This window comes from Eurytemora carolleeae, unplaced genomic scaffold (genome assembly GCF_000591075.1).
Source record: "Eurytemora carolleeae unplaced genomic scaffold, Eaff_2.0 scaffold87, whole genome shotgun sequence".
NCBI lineage: Eukaryota > Metazoa > Arthropoda > Copepoda > Calanoida > Temoridae > Eurytemora > Eurytemora carolleeae.
Genome location: NW_019396127.1, coordinates 188166 through 203394, shown reverse-complemented (window position 1 = coordinate 203394; position 15229 = coordinate 188166). Strand labels below are relative to the sequence as shown.

The window sequence follows — 15229 nt, the reverse complement described above, 5'->3', positions numbered from 1 at the left end:
GGGGGGGAGGAATTAAGGAGGATGGGACAGTATGCAAAACTGAAGAGAATAGCAGAGAGAAGGAAAATAAATGGATCACAACAGATTTTTGGAGTGCTAAAAAGAAAGGGGGTGGGGGGAATCTCTGTTTGTCTGTCTGCCTGTTTGGATGTCCTTTCACAACCCATGGACCAATTTGCTTTCAATTTTGATCGGGAAACTCGGTAGAATCACAGGAATATTGTTCTTAGGCTGGCTTAAAAATTCTTCATTGAGTTGGTTGATTTTTTAGCGAAATTTTAGTTTCCAGGCAAGGTTGGGTTCCCAATGTGGAGATAATATGCAGGAATGGGGGGGGAGAATTTTATAACCCCCCCCCCCCCGACCCTGTATACGCCTCTAGATGAGATGAGAACACGAGGAAGTAAATTTAAAGGCTTGAAGGGAGGGGCAGATTTTAAACCATAAAAAGGTTGAATATAAATATCTTGTTGGTTTAATACAACAGAATAAAGAGAAGGGTGTCGGTGAAGTAGTTTGGTTAAAGGGACCGTATACGATATTTCAAGCGTGCCTGATTCACAACGGTATCCTTTATCCTTAGGTCAGTTGTCAGATTAATAATCTGAAAGAAATCATAGTTTTTATGGCGTAAAAGATGTTTGATTCTGATGATTTCCTCTATTGTCAATCTGTAGCTAAAAACCGCAAGTAAATCCATTCTTGCGGACCCCGTTGTGCATCTGACGCGCTGCACTATAAAAACAGGTTTATTTGAAAAAACGTGTTCAGTCCCATGAATATAAGAAAGAGAGGGGAGTTCAGTCCCATGAATAGAAAAAAAAGAGGTAGGACCCATCCTTCCCTTGTCCTTGTATAGGACTAATAGGACCCATCCTTCCCTTATCCTTGTATAGGACTAATAGGACCCATCCTTCCCTTGTCTTTGAATAGGACTAATAGGACCCATCCTTCCCCTGTGCTTGAATAGGACAAATGATTTAATTACACGTTACATCAGATTTCCAATTATTAACTAAAAATGACGTATTCAAGATTAAATACGACAAAAAAGCTCCATGGTCTAGTTCATTAAGAGTTATATAATATAATTATCCATTTTTGAAACTATTTCATTCCTATTTTCTCAGGTTGGATAGATACAGCGCAATGAGATATTGCTTTGTTGGTATCTAGTGGCATAGATCTAGGATAGCTTCATGATACTGTATCAACCAAACCAAAATAGGAGAAGGAAGGGTAACTAAAGAAGATCTCACAGCTGTGTCCCAAAACTAAAGCTTTTCCAGTAAAATGGATTTTCAAAAAAAAATTATGAAAAGCTTTGTTAGCAGCAGGGATTTATATTTTTTCTCGACATTATGAAATTTTCAATAAAAACACATAATTTAAAATCAACATTTCAAAAAAAATTACAAATCAATGACACAAGAGTTGTATGTAAAAATCATATTAAATTTGAAAGTCGTTAATTTTTTCTAAACCCATCTTGTGAACTTTGAACCCCAAGCTTTAAAAAAAAAGATCTGAGAACCTCCCGGCGAGAATACATTTGATTAAGAGGTGATAATGTAACAGAAAAACTAACCTTGTAAGGAATATTTTCAGTTGGATATTTGATTTCAGTTTGACAGTAAGCGTCCGTCCACAGTGGTGGCAGCACTATCGATACTTGACCAAACCAAACCCTGCCACGTGTAGCGGTGTACAGTGCTGAAGAACTCTCAGATATCATGGACTAAAAAGTAGAAATGAATATGTGATTGAAAACTATTTCATAGTTCATAAAAAAAATTTAAATCTTTTTTCATTTTTTTTATTATTTTGTCTTAAAAAGTCACAGAAAACTCATTTTCATTTTCATTTGAAGTACTGGACCAAATTTAAGGTATATGTTGGATTGTACAATATACAAACAGCCTTTTGACGACATAACGGGATAGTACATAACATGATCATCCCTTTCTAGTGAGATAGATTCAAAGAAAGTTTTTAAAAGCGCAAAAATACATAAAGTTATCCGCTGGAAATAATGCTAATTTTTACACTAATCTTTAAATACAAATTATTGAATTGTCAGAAAAATAAACAAAAGAATGATTAATCCAATTAATGAATCTGTTTTCAGATAATAAATTAATTAAATTAATTGTTTCCCATTAATTAAACAATGAAATGTTTCTCAATGCCAACAACTTAATAAAACTGTTTAAATGACATGTTAAACTTGAGTAAATGGACGTAAACTAGAGTAAATGGACGTCAAACTAGAGTACGTTAAACTAGAGTAACTGGACGTTAAACTAGAGTAACTGGACGTTAAACTAGAGTAACTGGACGTTAAACTAGAGTAAATGGACATTACACTAGAGTAAATGGACGTTAGACTAGAGTAAATGGACGTCAAACTAGAGTACGTTAAACTAGAGTAACTGGACGTTAAACTAGAATAACTGGACGTTAAACTAGATTAAATGGACATTAAACTAGATTAAATGGACGTAAACTAGAGTAAATGGACGTTAAACTAGAGTAAATGGACGTAAACTAGAGTAAATTGAAGTTAAACTAGAGTAAATTGACGTTAAACTAGAGTAAATTGACGTTAAACTAGAGTAAATAGACGTTAAACTATAAGAGTAAATGGACGTTTAACTAAAGTAAATGGACGATAAACTAGAGTAAATTGACGTTAAACTAGAGTAAATGGACGTTAAACTAGAGTAAATGGACGTTAAACTAGAGTAAATGGACGTTAAACTAGAGTAAATGGTAAATTAGCTTAACGTTAAACTAGAGTAAATGACATGTTAAACTAGAGTAAATGACACGTTAAACTAGAGTAAATGACATGTTAAACTAGAGTAAATGACACGTTAAACTAGAGTAAATGGGCGTTAGACTAGAGTAAATTGATGTTAAACTAGAGTAAATGGACGTTAAACTAGAGTAAATGGGCGTTAGATTGAAATCTTATATGTTTTCAATCATAACTCCTCTTATTACAAAGCAATTAAAAGGAAAAAAAGTTTTGAATTGTGATTGCGGAAAACCTGACTTTCTCATACTTGTTCGTACCCCCAGAAATACACGTGCTACGAGGTCACAAAGTCGGACCGATGATGTCGCATAAAGGAATTGAGTCTGCCACAAACTTGAATTTTCCAATCCCCATATTTTTGCAGCTTGATGATGTAAACTTTAGAAATTTCAAAATTATAGTTTTAAATATCTCAGGTCTTGAACAGATCGGGTTGCATTGATATAGGCATTGAAAATTCGATTTTGCGGCAAAGGCGGAACAAAATAAAACTTTTAACTTCACCGACCGGTTAGCAATGGTCAGATGTAAAAGGTCGAAAAAACAATAATAAAAAGATGGAAAAATTATAACGAGGTAAAATTATAGAGATAAAAATATAAGGATGTTTAAATATATAGAGATAGATGTTTAGATATATGATAGATAGATAGATAGAAGAGTCGACTGAGAAACACAAATAGAATTTTAAACAGTTCAAATCTGTCTTGGTAACGTCAAATTAATGACAATAGATAGACAGGCAGATAAATAGCTAAATAGATCGATAGAAACATAGATATGGATAGAAAGATATTTAGATATATAGATTGATAGATAGATAGTTAAACTATTATACACATATCTAGACATATATGATAGAAATATATACATATATTATATAGATTCAGATGGATAGATAGATAGTAATCCGTTAAAGATTTTGAATCTTTAAAAACTTTATATTTTTCGATCAAATATGAAAGTATGCTAGCAGATCGTATCGAATCGGTTAGGCCTGGTAAAAACCATCATATGGTCTATTTTTGCTCCAGGGTGCTTAGTAGTTTGTATTATCGATTTACAACCAGGGCTAGAAGGCATTCAGGACTAATATATGGTTATGTACAAGGGCTTATATATATGGATGTAAACGTTTTCATTTTTTCGAAAAATCGTATAAAAAACGATCGTTTTCAAAACTATCGTTATTCGTTTTCTAAAAGTTCAAAACGAGTGGGGCGTTTTTAAAAACGATCGTTTTTTTCCGAAAACTAAATGATCGTTTTTGAAGAAACAAAAAACGATCGTTTTCAAAAACGATGAACGGGTTTAACAGGAATTCAAGACGCACGGTAAATCCAGACTGTCATGAACAATTAAATCAATTTTTAAGACTTGGTCGTTTTCTGAAAGAACGGATGCCTCGAAATGACAGTTTTTAATCGAACTCAATATTTAACAGAATTCTCAATTCTGCACGCGAGCCCTAATTTCTATGTATTGTTCAAAATGCAAACATTCCGCCCCTGAACTGGAATAGCTAAATGTATAGAATATAAGCATTTTTTCTTCTTTCCTTTCATAGAACGCTTTTTTTCATCATATTGGAAGTTTCATACCCCCCCCACCCTAATGTATGAGGTAACGGCGGTTGAATCTAAAGAAATATAGAAGAAAAAACTCCTTACGCCTGATTAAAATCTTATTGAATGTGTATGAGGTGTACTGCATATTTAAAATTAATAAAATTTTGATGAATGGTTTCTTAAACTATTAATTATGAAAAACATGATGGACTGAAGTAAGATTTTAACAAACTAAATTTAGATTTCATAAGTTTGATTTTGAGTAAATTATTCCTTTATGATACACACAAAAGTATTGACATAAATAGTCTTATTAAATCCAGTCATATTACCAATTTATATAGCTTATAACTTAACTCTACCAGTTTATATTTTATATTAAAAACTGGATTTCTTTTGAAACAAAAAGTATGGGATTGACAGTGTTACAAAAACTATATTTAGATTATATTTGTTTTTCTTACAGAGACTGTAGACGTAATTTAATAAAAAGAAGTATAAAGAAGTTCTTTAAAGTTATAAAATTTACATGTCTAAGGCTACAAAAAAAGATTAGTGAGTTAGAATCAAAGGTAAAGGAATTGCGACACCTGAAAGTCGCCTCAGTCTTAAAAATTGATGCAACTTTTATAGAAGCCTGGTTAATGTATATGCGGGGCGGAAGTCACTTTAATTTTGGTGTACAGTCCCTTTAAACACTCTGTATAAATATGATAATGTACTATTCCAGGAATAAACATGACTTTTAAAAAAATATATGAATTAACAGGAAGAGAAGCGAAAACGTTTAAATTTCTATATCCGGAGGAAATAAATACATTTTTGATTTGCATACGGAAATTTTAAATTTAAATATTTATAAAAATAAAAAAGATTAAAAAAATTATCAGACGCACTTTGGTGCATCCACTTTGGAGGCATTTAAAGTATGACGGGGTAGACCGCACAATGACCAAAATTCGTCTTGTTATACAATTTTTGCTAAAAAATATTTAATAAATGTACAATGGACATCATATGTGAGACTGCAAACCATTTTAAGAAAATTAGTGAGGCGTAGCGACACTTCAATTAATGTACACGGTAATATTGAAAATCAATCAATTAATCAATTAATGTACACGGTAATATTGAAAATCAATCAATTAATCAATTAATGTACACGGTAATATTGAAAATCAATCTGCATAATTTAAAAGCTTTGGGGGGGGGATATAAATACGACATTAAGAGAAACAAAGGAATGGAAAAGACAAAGAAGATTTTACTGTTTAAAACGTACAAATAAAAAAAATAAATAATAGTTTGAAATGAATGAAAGAAAATAAAAAATGCGAGGAACGAAATTAAATTTTTGCACGTTTATGGAAATCCTACGGAAAAAATTAAGTTTGTAGATTTAAGGGTAACGTTGAATTGCACAATTATAGTCCCTTTAAGCACATTTTTTATTAATCTAGATTTAATTAAAAATTTTAATCTTGAAGATTATTCCAGCTAAACTTAATAAAAATATGATTTCAAAATCAAATTTTCGTGAAAATCTAACACTTCGCTACCTTGATCCAAGGAGTATAAGAATAGAAGAGAGATACAACTGACGCGGTCCGCCATACCATATGATTATACATGTTTTGCAGACGGTATTTGAATAAAAGATATTTGTCTGATGTTCAATTACCGCGTATACAATAACCTATTCTGAATATTGTATCTCCCTTCTTTTCCATACTCCTTGCCTTGATCACATTTCAGTCAAACTAAGGGCGAATCCTGAAAAGTTTGGTATTAATATTAAAAACAAACTCACTAATCTCACCTAACGGAAAGGTAAATTTCAAAAACGATCACCTAAATATTATCCTTGAAGGGTGAATCCTAAAAAGGACATCACAATAATATTACCTGACTGACGGGTGAATCCTAAAAACGATTCCTCTGTATCCTCCATCTTCCGGAAGTTGAACCCGGGATCCGGTACAGCAGACGATCACTAGTCAACATCCGGTTACGTCAATAATTGCGTTAAAAAACATTTACGCTAGTCCGTACAAAGACTGGACATTGAGCAGATATATTCATTACGACCGCGATAATTGATTTGAAAGTGAATGTTTAGATATTTTAGTGAGTTCCTGAAAATAGGGCTTTGTTAACAAAGAGAAGTTTTTAGTTTATTAACGGAACCTTCCGTTAGAAATTAAACGGAACCTTCCGTTAACTATTAAATGGAACCTTACATTAACAATTTAACGGAACTTTCCGTTAACAATTTAACGGAACCTTCCGTTGACAATTAAACGTAACCTTCCGTTGACAATTAAACATAACCTTCCGTTAACAATTAAACATAACCTTCCGTTAAACAATTAAACATAACCTTCCGTTAACAATTAAACGTAACCTTCCGTTAACAATTAAACGGAACCTTCCGTTGACAATTAAACGTAACCTTCCGTTAACAATTAAACATAACCTTCCGTTAAACACTTAAACGAAACCTTCCGTTCACAATTAAACGTAACCTTCCGTTAACAATTAAACGTAAAAAATAGTTAATTTTAAATTCGATAACGTACGGAAAGAAACAATTAAGCAAACGTACGTAATCAAAAAGAGTAATCTTACAAAAACGGACAATTTCGTTACCTAAAATTCCATTTGTCGTTAGAAACCATGGGAATGATCATTACTCTATTATATTATTAACCGTTTTCAAACGAATTGTTGGATTTATATCGATTTTGATTGTTGGATGTCCAATACTCTATTATAGGAAAAATGAAAGTTATTCAGGAAAAGGTTGCACGCGCTTCGTAACTTAATTGTGGGAAACATTTAAACTTTCCTAACATGAAATATTGATCAGGTTTTCACAAAAAAATTAAAATATCATTCTTCAAGAAGAATTTGAAAAATGCCTTTTCAAAAAAAATTCATATTTACCACGCAATTTGGAAAATTGTCTCTTAAAAATTGTATAGCATAAAAGAACTTTTGTTTTAGAGAATAAGGAAATTCAAGTTTTTTTCTTATTTGAAAAATGCTGTGTTTAACCCTATTACTACTGAAGTATATTCTGCCCAATATACCCACCCCCCACCCATCAGGGCCGGGGACCCCTCCCATATCTCTTATTTCCCAATTGTTATACTAATCCATAACATTTCATACATTTTTGGTAAGCCCTTGATCTCTATTTTAAAACTTTTCAAAAGTTCCAAAAAATAACCATTGTTAACATGAATTTTTGAGTTTTTTAGATCTTTTATGTTGCAGAGGAAAATTTGAGATTTTCCTTTTTTCCTTTTGATGCTTTGTCAAATAGAAAAACTTGTAAAACATTTCCTTTTTTAATATTTTCCTTATTGCGATGGGAGTCAATAAACACGGAGTTTAGATTAGAAATTTAAGAGAATTTAATTTTGAATTAAAAATGTTGTCAGCCTAATATCTAGACCACCAAGAGTTTACTTAATAAATATACTAACATTTAATTCGGCTAAAACCTTCTGATCGATATATTTAGAGATTCCAGCTTTGTCGTCATTAAAGGGACTGTAAGCGTAAATTCAAGTGGCCCTCCATGTAAGGATAGCAATGCCCGATTTACAACGGTACCCTTGAAAGCTTTATCTGAACAAGTATGAAAATTAAATATATCAACGTTTTTGTTACTTTAAACTGTTTACTTTCATTTGCGGTTTCTCTGAGAAAGTTACTTGCGCATTTATCGTTTATAAGAAGCAACGGAGAAACTCACAAAAATAAACACCTTTCGAGTCCGAAAAGCGACGGTTTCTTCCACATCCTTGATCAGATTTAGGTTTTAAGGATACCGTTGTAAATAGGGCATTGCCAGCTTTGTATGGAGGGTCTCTTTAAATTACGCTTACAGTCCCTTCCCTACAATCTCTCATATTTTGTGTGTACCTCTGTATAATGCCTTGTAAGCGTACTTGACAAAGGTGAAGGCGGGTCAAGTATTTTTAGGATTATTGCTCCTTCATCCCTAAGTCATGAATCTTAAAAGGATTGTGCGCAAATTTTAAAATGATTTTAGAATATTTTTATCTTTTTTAGAGACGTAAAAATCGCAAGTTGGGGGGATAGAACGCGCATGCAATTTGTGAACTTTATTCTCTTTATTCTGTGGCGTTTTGCAAGTTGAAAACCCACTGTATTGCAAATCCTTTAATGGATCACGTTAAGAGTTATAAAACTATGGAATAGGAATACGACATTAGATTAATAAATTTATTTGATGTTGTTAAAAAGCAAACAGTTTTACCAGTTACTTATAAAATCATTTATATAAGTGAAATGGGTCTGTTTATACGTTCATTACTGTTTTAAATCCTAACTTGAGTCAATCAGTCGTCTTCCTTTTCCAAAGTTTTCTTGTTCTCACAGTAGCATACAAGCTTTTTTTATCGGGTGAAATGAGTTCAATTTTAAAATTAGCGAATTAAGGTAGTTGAACTAGGCAGGTATAGTTGATTAAGGTAGTTGAACTAGGCATAATTTTTAAAAAATCCGAAAAACCCTAAAACTTTGTAATTTTTTAATTCAGATCATTAATCAAGGATACTCAATCTATGAATAAAGATATAAAAATAACAAAAATTTTGTGTAAAAGCACAAAAAAACAAAAACAAAGAGTTTAAGAAGCATTTTCTTTAAATTCTTTTCTTTTTGGAATGGTTTATACCCAAACAGATTTGATAAATTTGATAAATTTGATATAAATAAAGATTTCACAAAAATTAATTTGGACTTTTTATTTAATTTAGAATTAATTTTACATCCAAATGAGTTTTGAGATTATCCTCAAAGATTATTCCTTTGAATTGAAGGTCAAATCAAAATTTTCTAAAAACAGCTTATTTTTTCTTGAATACTTAAATACTATAGTGCACAAATCAAAAAAAATTATAAATGCTTGTATTTCAAGTCTACTAGTTATGTTCCAAGTTTATGAGCTTTGTTTCAAGTCTATTGCTTGGGTTCTAAGTCTAAAAACTATGCTTCAAGTCTATTCGTTGTGTTCCTAGTCTCCTTGCTGTGTTACAAGTCTCATCGTTGTGTTCCAAGTCAACTTGTTTTGTTCTAAGTCTGATAGCTATGTTCCAAGTCTACTACCTGTGTTCCAGGTCTAAAAGTAGTGCTTCAAGTCTACTAGCTATGTTCCAAGTCTACTATATGTGTTCCAGGTCTAAAAGTAGTGCTTCAAGTCTTCTAGCTATATTCCAAGTCTACTGGCTGTGTTCCAAACCTACTAGCTGTGCTCCAAACCTTCTAGCTGTGCTCCAAACCTACTAGCTATGTTCCAAGTCTACTAGCTGTGTTCCAGGTCTACTATCTGTGTTCCAGGTCTAAAAGTTGTGTTCCAAGTCTACTAGCTATGTTCCAAGTCTACTAGCTGTGTTCCAAGTCTACTAGCTATGTTCCAAATCTACTAGCTGTGCTCCAAATCTACTGGTTGATTAAAGGTGTAAACTCCATCGCTAAAGTATTACTAGAGGGTGGATTAGTAAAATAATTAATATTACTGTGTATAGTTGCTGAGTGCAATAATTTAACCCAAACCCCGCCTTTCATTTATTCAAACTCCCAGATCTAAATATTTGATAGAAAGATACCAACCTACGCTGTCAGTTTTGCCAACAATTTGATATAAATTGGCACAATTTGACCAAAATCGGTGTTACAAATCACTCCCATACGGCACTGTGCAAAATTATTGACAAGCTGGAAACACCCTACTGCGAAATGTCAGATTTTGCATTTAACTCTGCGAATGTTTCCTTGTTCTTTTAACTTCAGATTTCTCTATTATAACTCGTCTTGGATCATCACTGGAAGATGTTCACAATTTGGAGCTCTGATTAGTTCAACGATCGGTTGACAACTGAGCCTGTGACTGACCGTTTCACGTATGAATACTTAAATTCGCCAACAGGTGGAACCGGAGACATATCTGGTCGTACCGGCACAGGTGGAAACAGAGCCATATCTAGTCGTACCGGCACAGGTGAAACCGGAGACATATCTAGTAGTACTGGCACAACTTGCTAAATTATATTGAATTCTGTCCGTATAGGTACGAATTTACTCAGGATTTTATGAATAATTATCCATAACCGTAAAAAAAGAACCTAATGCAGATTTGATTCTGAAATGGCTAAAAAGCTTATTTTAAAACTTTAAGATCGAGAGAGCGAGACCGCCCCATCCCTGACATTCATAACAACATCCATTACATTTACATTAGTGTTCAAATGTAAGGGATGGATAAAGGACTATGAACATAATAAGTAAAAGGGATTTAGATATAAGGAAGGGGAAAGGTATAAGTATAAAAAAAATCAGGGTGGGTGTGATTATATAGTCATCCATCAATCTACTTATCAATCTATCTATCTGAACCGTCCATATATATATATCGGCTCTATTTATCGCCATATTTTTCCTTCTCTTTTCCCCCAGAAGGTAGGAAAAATGTGTTCAAGAGTTTAATGATCTTGTTTAAATTTCCATATTTTTATTCGTAAAAAATTTTTAGAACACTTCTATCTTTTCTTCGAGGGAAAGATAAAACTAATGGTAAAATTTGAAATTTTTATTATTGGAGGCACTGTATTGCTTATTATTCATATCATATCTTTACTATATTAATAAAACAAATGTCCAAGGAGAGGACATATTGAAAGATTTTTATCTCTATTAATTTTGTATCAATCTTTTCATGTTATAATTTAGTTTACCCGCACTTGGTCTTAAATTTAAAAAAATTATAAAAAAATTGTGCTTATGTCACCCCTGGGGTGCCTATGGGTTCCCTAAACAAAATGTCAGCCAATTTGGTCCAATTCCGTTTGACCGGCTTTAGCTTTATTATATAGTTTTATATAACTTTCAAACAGAAAAATGCTATAATCTGCAAAAAAATAATGTCGACGGTGAAACAAAAATGAGATAAATAAAGTTTATCGAAATAACAAATGATAAGTACGACCAAACAAGGATATTAAGTGTTATGAAAATTTGATAAAATCCACCAAGGTCCAAGGTCCGCTGCAGGGTGGAGTGAATGCAAAACGACGCGGCAAATGCATCAAGAGGAGAAAAAAATGGCGCACTCTTGTTTGTCCGATACGGAAAAGTTTTTAAATTCAAGTGTTCAGGATAGATATTTGGTTACAAGATAACAAGGCCCTGGACATACTATATTCTATAGTGAATAGGATAGGGTTTAATTGGTGGTATTGATTACACAAAAGGGAGTTAACGCTTAATTAATATTTGATGAATAAAGTTTTTATAAATTGTTTATAATAAATAACTGATTAAATCATGCATGAAATATTATGAATAAATTAACAACTTAAAGAGACTGACTACTTAAATTCACGTGACCATACGGTAAACTAGGGGTCCAGAGCTGGGAACTTTAGATAATAAGGCTAGGAAAGTTATTTGCTGTTGTGTAATTTATGCGTAAACAATAATAGATGCATTAGTGTTACTGTAGTATCCGAGGAGGATAAAAGCATTTAATTTTGATAATTTTCATAGTTCACAGAATAGTTTTCTATGGCCAGAATATTTCATTGATTTTTTATATTAAAGATGGATCCCATGTCAGGCTGTAACATTCATCTTGTGTTTACTTTACCACACAGATTAAATATTTTAATCAACGAATTTGATTCTTGGAAATTTAATAAAACATTAAATGCCAGCGCCAGATTTTTTTGTTTTCTTGACCAGACTTAATTTATCATCCATTTATTTATCAATACATTAGTCAAAATTAGTTTAAAAAAAGAATCTCGAACGTATTTTTACATATTTTTCTTTACCGATAAATTTACAAAATGGCCGACAGCAAATTCTTTATTTGTTAGAAATTGCGGATTTCTCTCATTGGATAGAATTTATTTTAAAGACTGTCATTGGTCAATACAATTTACGAACTATATATTCCTGCACTCTCGTTATAGAAAACAATGTACGGACATTCAAAGAGAGAGAAAAAGAGTGGATTAAGGACTAAAATAAAAAGTTTCCACAGTGGATATTCGAATTAAGCGAGGGATGGAAGTCAACCTCCCCGCACAACTTCCGAACCTCATTTTACCTATTTGCGGCAGTGCGCGTCCCCAGAGGGCTTCCGAACCTCCCCCAAACAGTCTTCCGCGGGAAGGATCTTCCATTTATAATCGTCAATTAGCGCCTGATCCAATCAGGGTTCAGTCATGTGTTTGGTGTCTATTCTGAACCAATAGAAATTGCATGGCAGTATCATCTATCTTTCTATCTATCTCATCTATTTTTTCAATTATATGTCGAAATTTCAACCTTTAAATGATAATTTTTCAGCAAAATTGCACAAAAGTGATATTTTTTCGCGCAAAAATGTAAGGCAACGAAAGAAAAAATAAACGCTTTCTTTCGCAAAAATTGCGGAAAAGTTTTGCAAATGGAAATCCTACTTTGCAGACTTGTTTAGGAACTAATTTCCCTGCACTATACAGAGGTGATAGTGGGGGGTAGGGGCAGCAATTCGAATAGAATCGTTTAATTTAAAACTTTGTTGTTAAATTAACAAAACTTTTTTTCGAAAGAAAAGTTTTTCATAAAAGAACTCTGGTGAGAAAAATGTCACACACTGAAGAATATGATAACGTTTACTATTACTTTCAAAATCAAACATCGATATTGATTTTTTAAATGCAGGGGAAAAAATAGTTTTTGGCAAAATAATTTGAGGAATCAAAAAATTAAAGTTTGAAATATCAAAGGTTTATAAACCATCCATCAGGTTAAAACTATATATAACAATAAACTATGAGAATTTGGGTTTCTTGCAAAAACTCAGTTCCTTTATGACTCAGATATCTAAAGGTTCCGCTCTTGTGCCAGCAAGCTGTAATTTTCGATCCCAATTTCACCATCGAAACATAACATTTTCGTTTATACTTTTTTGTTCCCGCTGCGTATAGGAATAAAGTTTACATTAAGACACCTCTGAAAGTTTAAAGATTGTTGAAGTATAGAAAAAACAGAAGAAACCGAATACGCCTCAGAGAGATCCAATAGTTTCAAGCAAAATTATATCTATGAGAATTATGCCTATTATGCCAGCTACTTCTTAAAAACTACAGCTGAAAACAAGTTCTAAAATGTTTTTATGTCTAGGGCTGCAAAAATGTACAACTCAGTTACTGAGGTAAAATTAAAGGAGTTGCAAAAATGCTCCCGATCCCGCCTTAAAAATTGATGCAACTTTTTATAGCAACCTAGATCTCAGCGGGTAAGTCGACGCTACTGAAGGGCATTGTTTTGACTCCGTTTTAAAGTTTTAAGGCTTTTTTAAAAGCTTCTGAATCTGAATCTGTGATGCAAATTTTATTTTTAAATTGCTGCTGTAGACATGTTTGCTTTTATTACAGAAAGCAAAGTTTTTACTCTGATTAAAGAAATTAACCAAAACGATTTTCAAAATGGAAAACGATTTTACTAATTGTCTTGAAAAATCGCTTTGGTCAATATCTTTAATCAGAGTAAAATTTTGACTGTTTTAAAACGGGATAAAAGGATGTTCTTCAGTCCTGGGTGAAACGTTCGGAAAAGAATGGGAGGAGGATGAGAGAGAAGGGTTGGAGGATGGTTTAAGGAGAGGATGAAAATGTGAGCGAAGGCGCATATTTATTTCTCAGTAGATTTCTAATCTCTGGTACAGGAGGCCGACAATTTAGGAATTTATCCAACTATACTTTACAAACCATCAACACCACCGTCTCAGGTAGAAACAAACAAATGAGGGTGTAAGTGTAATTTCAAATGAGCCTCCATCAAGGATGGCTATGTCCGATTCGCAAAGGTACCTTTGATACCTTTATCTGATTGAAAATATGGAAAAAAGTTGTAGTTTTTGTAATTCAAAAGTGTTTATTGCTGATAAATCCTTTATTTATTTTTTCAGTAGAAATGAGCAATTGACATTTGTAGTTAAACAACAATTGAAAATAATCAGCTTTAAAAAAAACAAACATTGAAATTTTTATTTCATACTTGTTCATACTAAGTTTTTAGGGGTCCTGAGAATCGGGTATTCCCATTTTTGCATGGAGGGCCACTTGAAATTATACCTGCAGTCCCTTACAGTGCCATACGGTCCCTTACAGTCCCTTACGGTCCTAATTTTAAAAATGAGCATTGACTACTACTTATAAACTGACAAAGGATAAAAAGGAATGTTGTATTTTTAATAAAATTCTAATGTTAGAACTGTTAAAAATTTAAAACATTTTTATAAAGCGAATGATTTATGCACATATTAAAACCATTTAGCCGAAAACTGAAAGACAATCAATTACTTCTCCACAGGAATTGAGTCTTTTCCACAAACTCTGATTTTCTGATCCCTTTGCAACCCAATGTTGTTAACCTTAAATATTTTAAAGTTCAACTTCTGTTAGATCAAATAATGTAAGTTTGAAATGAAATATCATAAAATCAGGAACCAGATTTAATGAATTTGATCTACGTTACTGAATTACTTACTGCCGGTTTGAATTTAAACCACCAAAAGATTAAGGAAGGATTTTAATCGTTGATTCAAATTCGAGATTTAATGAAAAGGATGAAACAGATTTTTGAGAATAGCCGCAGCGCTCGGCCGCTTTAAGTCAGCTACCCCAAAATTAGGATTAATCTTTAAAAAATCTTCTTTAAATTGTCATTTTTTAAAAGATTATCGACATTTTCTGGGCGTGCACTCCCTCCCCTTTCTTTCTTTTAGTTTTGAAACTGATGCTTTTAATTTTTATTC

The 15229-nt window shown here is 32.5% G+C and overlaps 1 protein-coding gene across 1 annotated transcript in view; it reads right to left on the bottom strand.

Moving 5' to 3' along the window:
• The window catches only part of LOC111695754 (calcium-activated chloride channel regulator 2), a 10067-nt gene extending 8332 nt beyond the window's left edge, over positions 1–1735 (bottom strand). The window contains exon 1 of the mRNA XM_023465181.1: positions 1589–1735. Coding sequence (XP_023320949.1) covers positions 1589–1735 — 147 coding nt within the window. The remainder of the gene's footprint in view (positions 1–1588) is intronic.
• Between the last annotated feature and the right edge of the window lie 13494 nt (positions 1736–15229).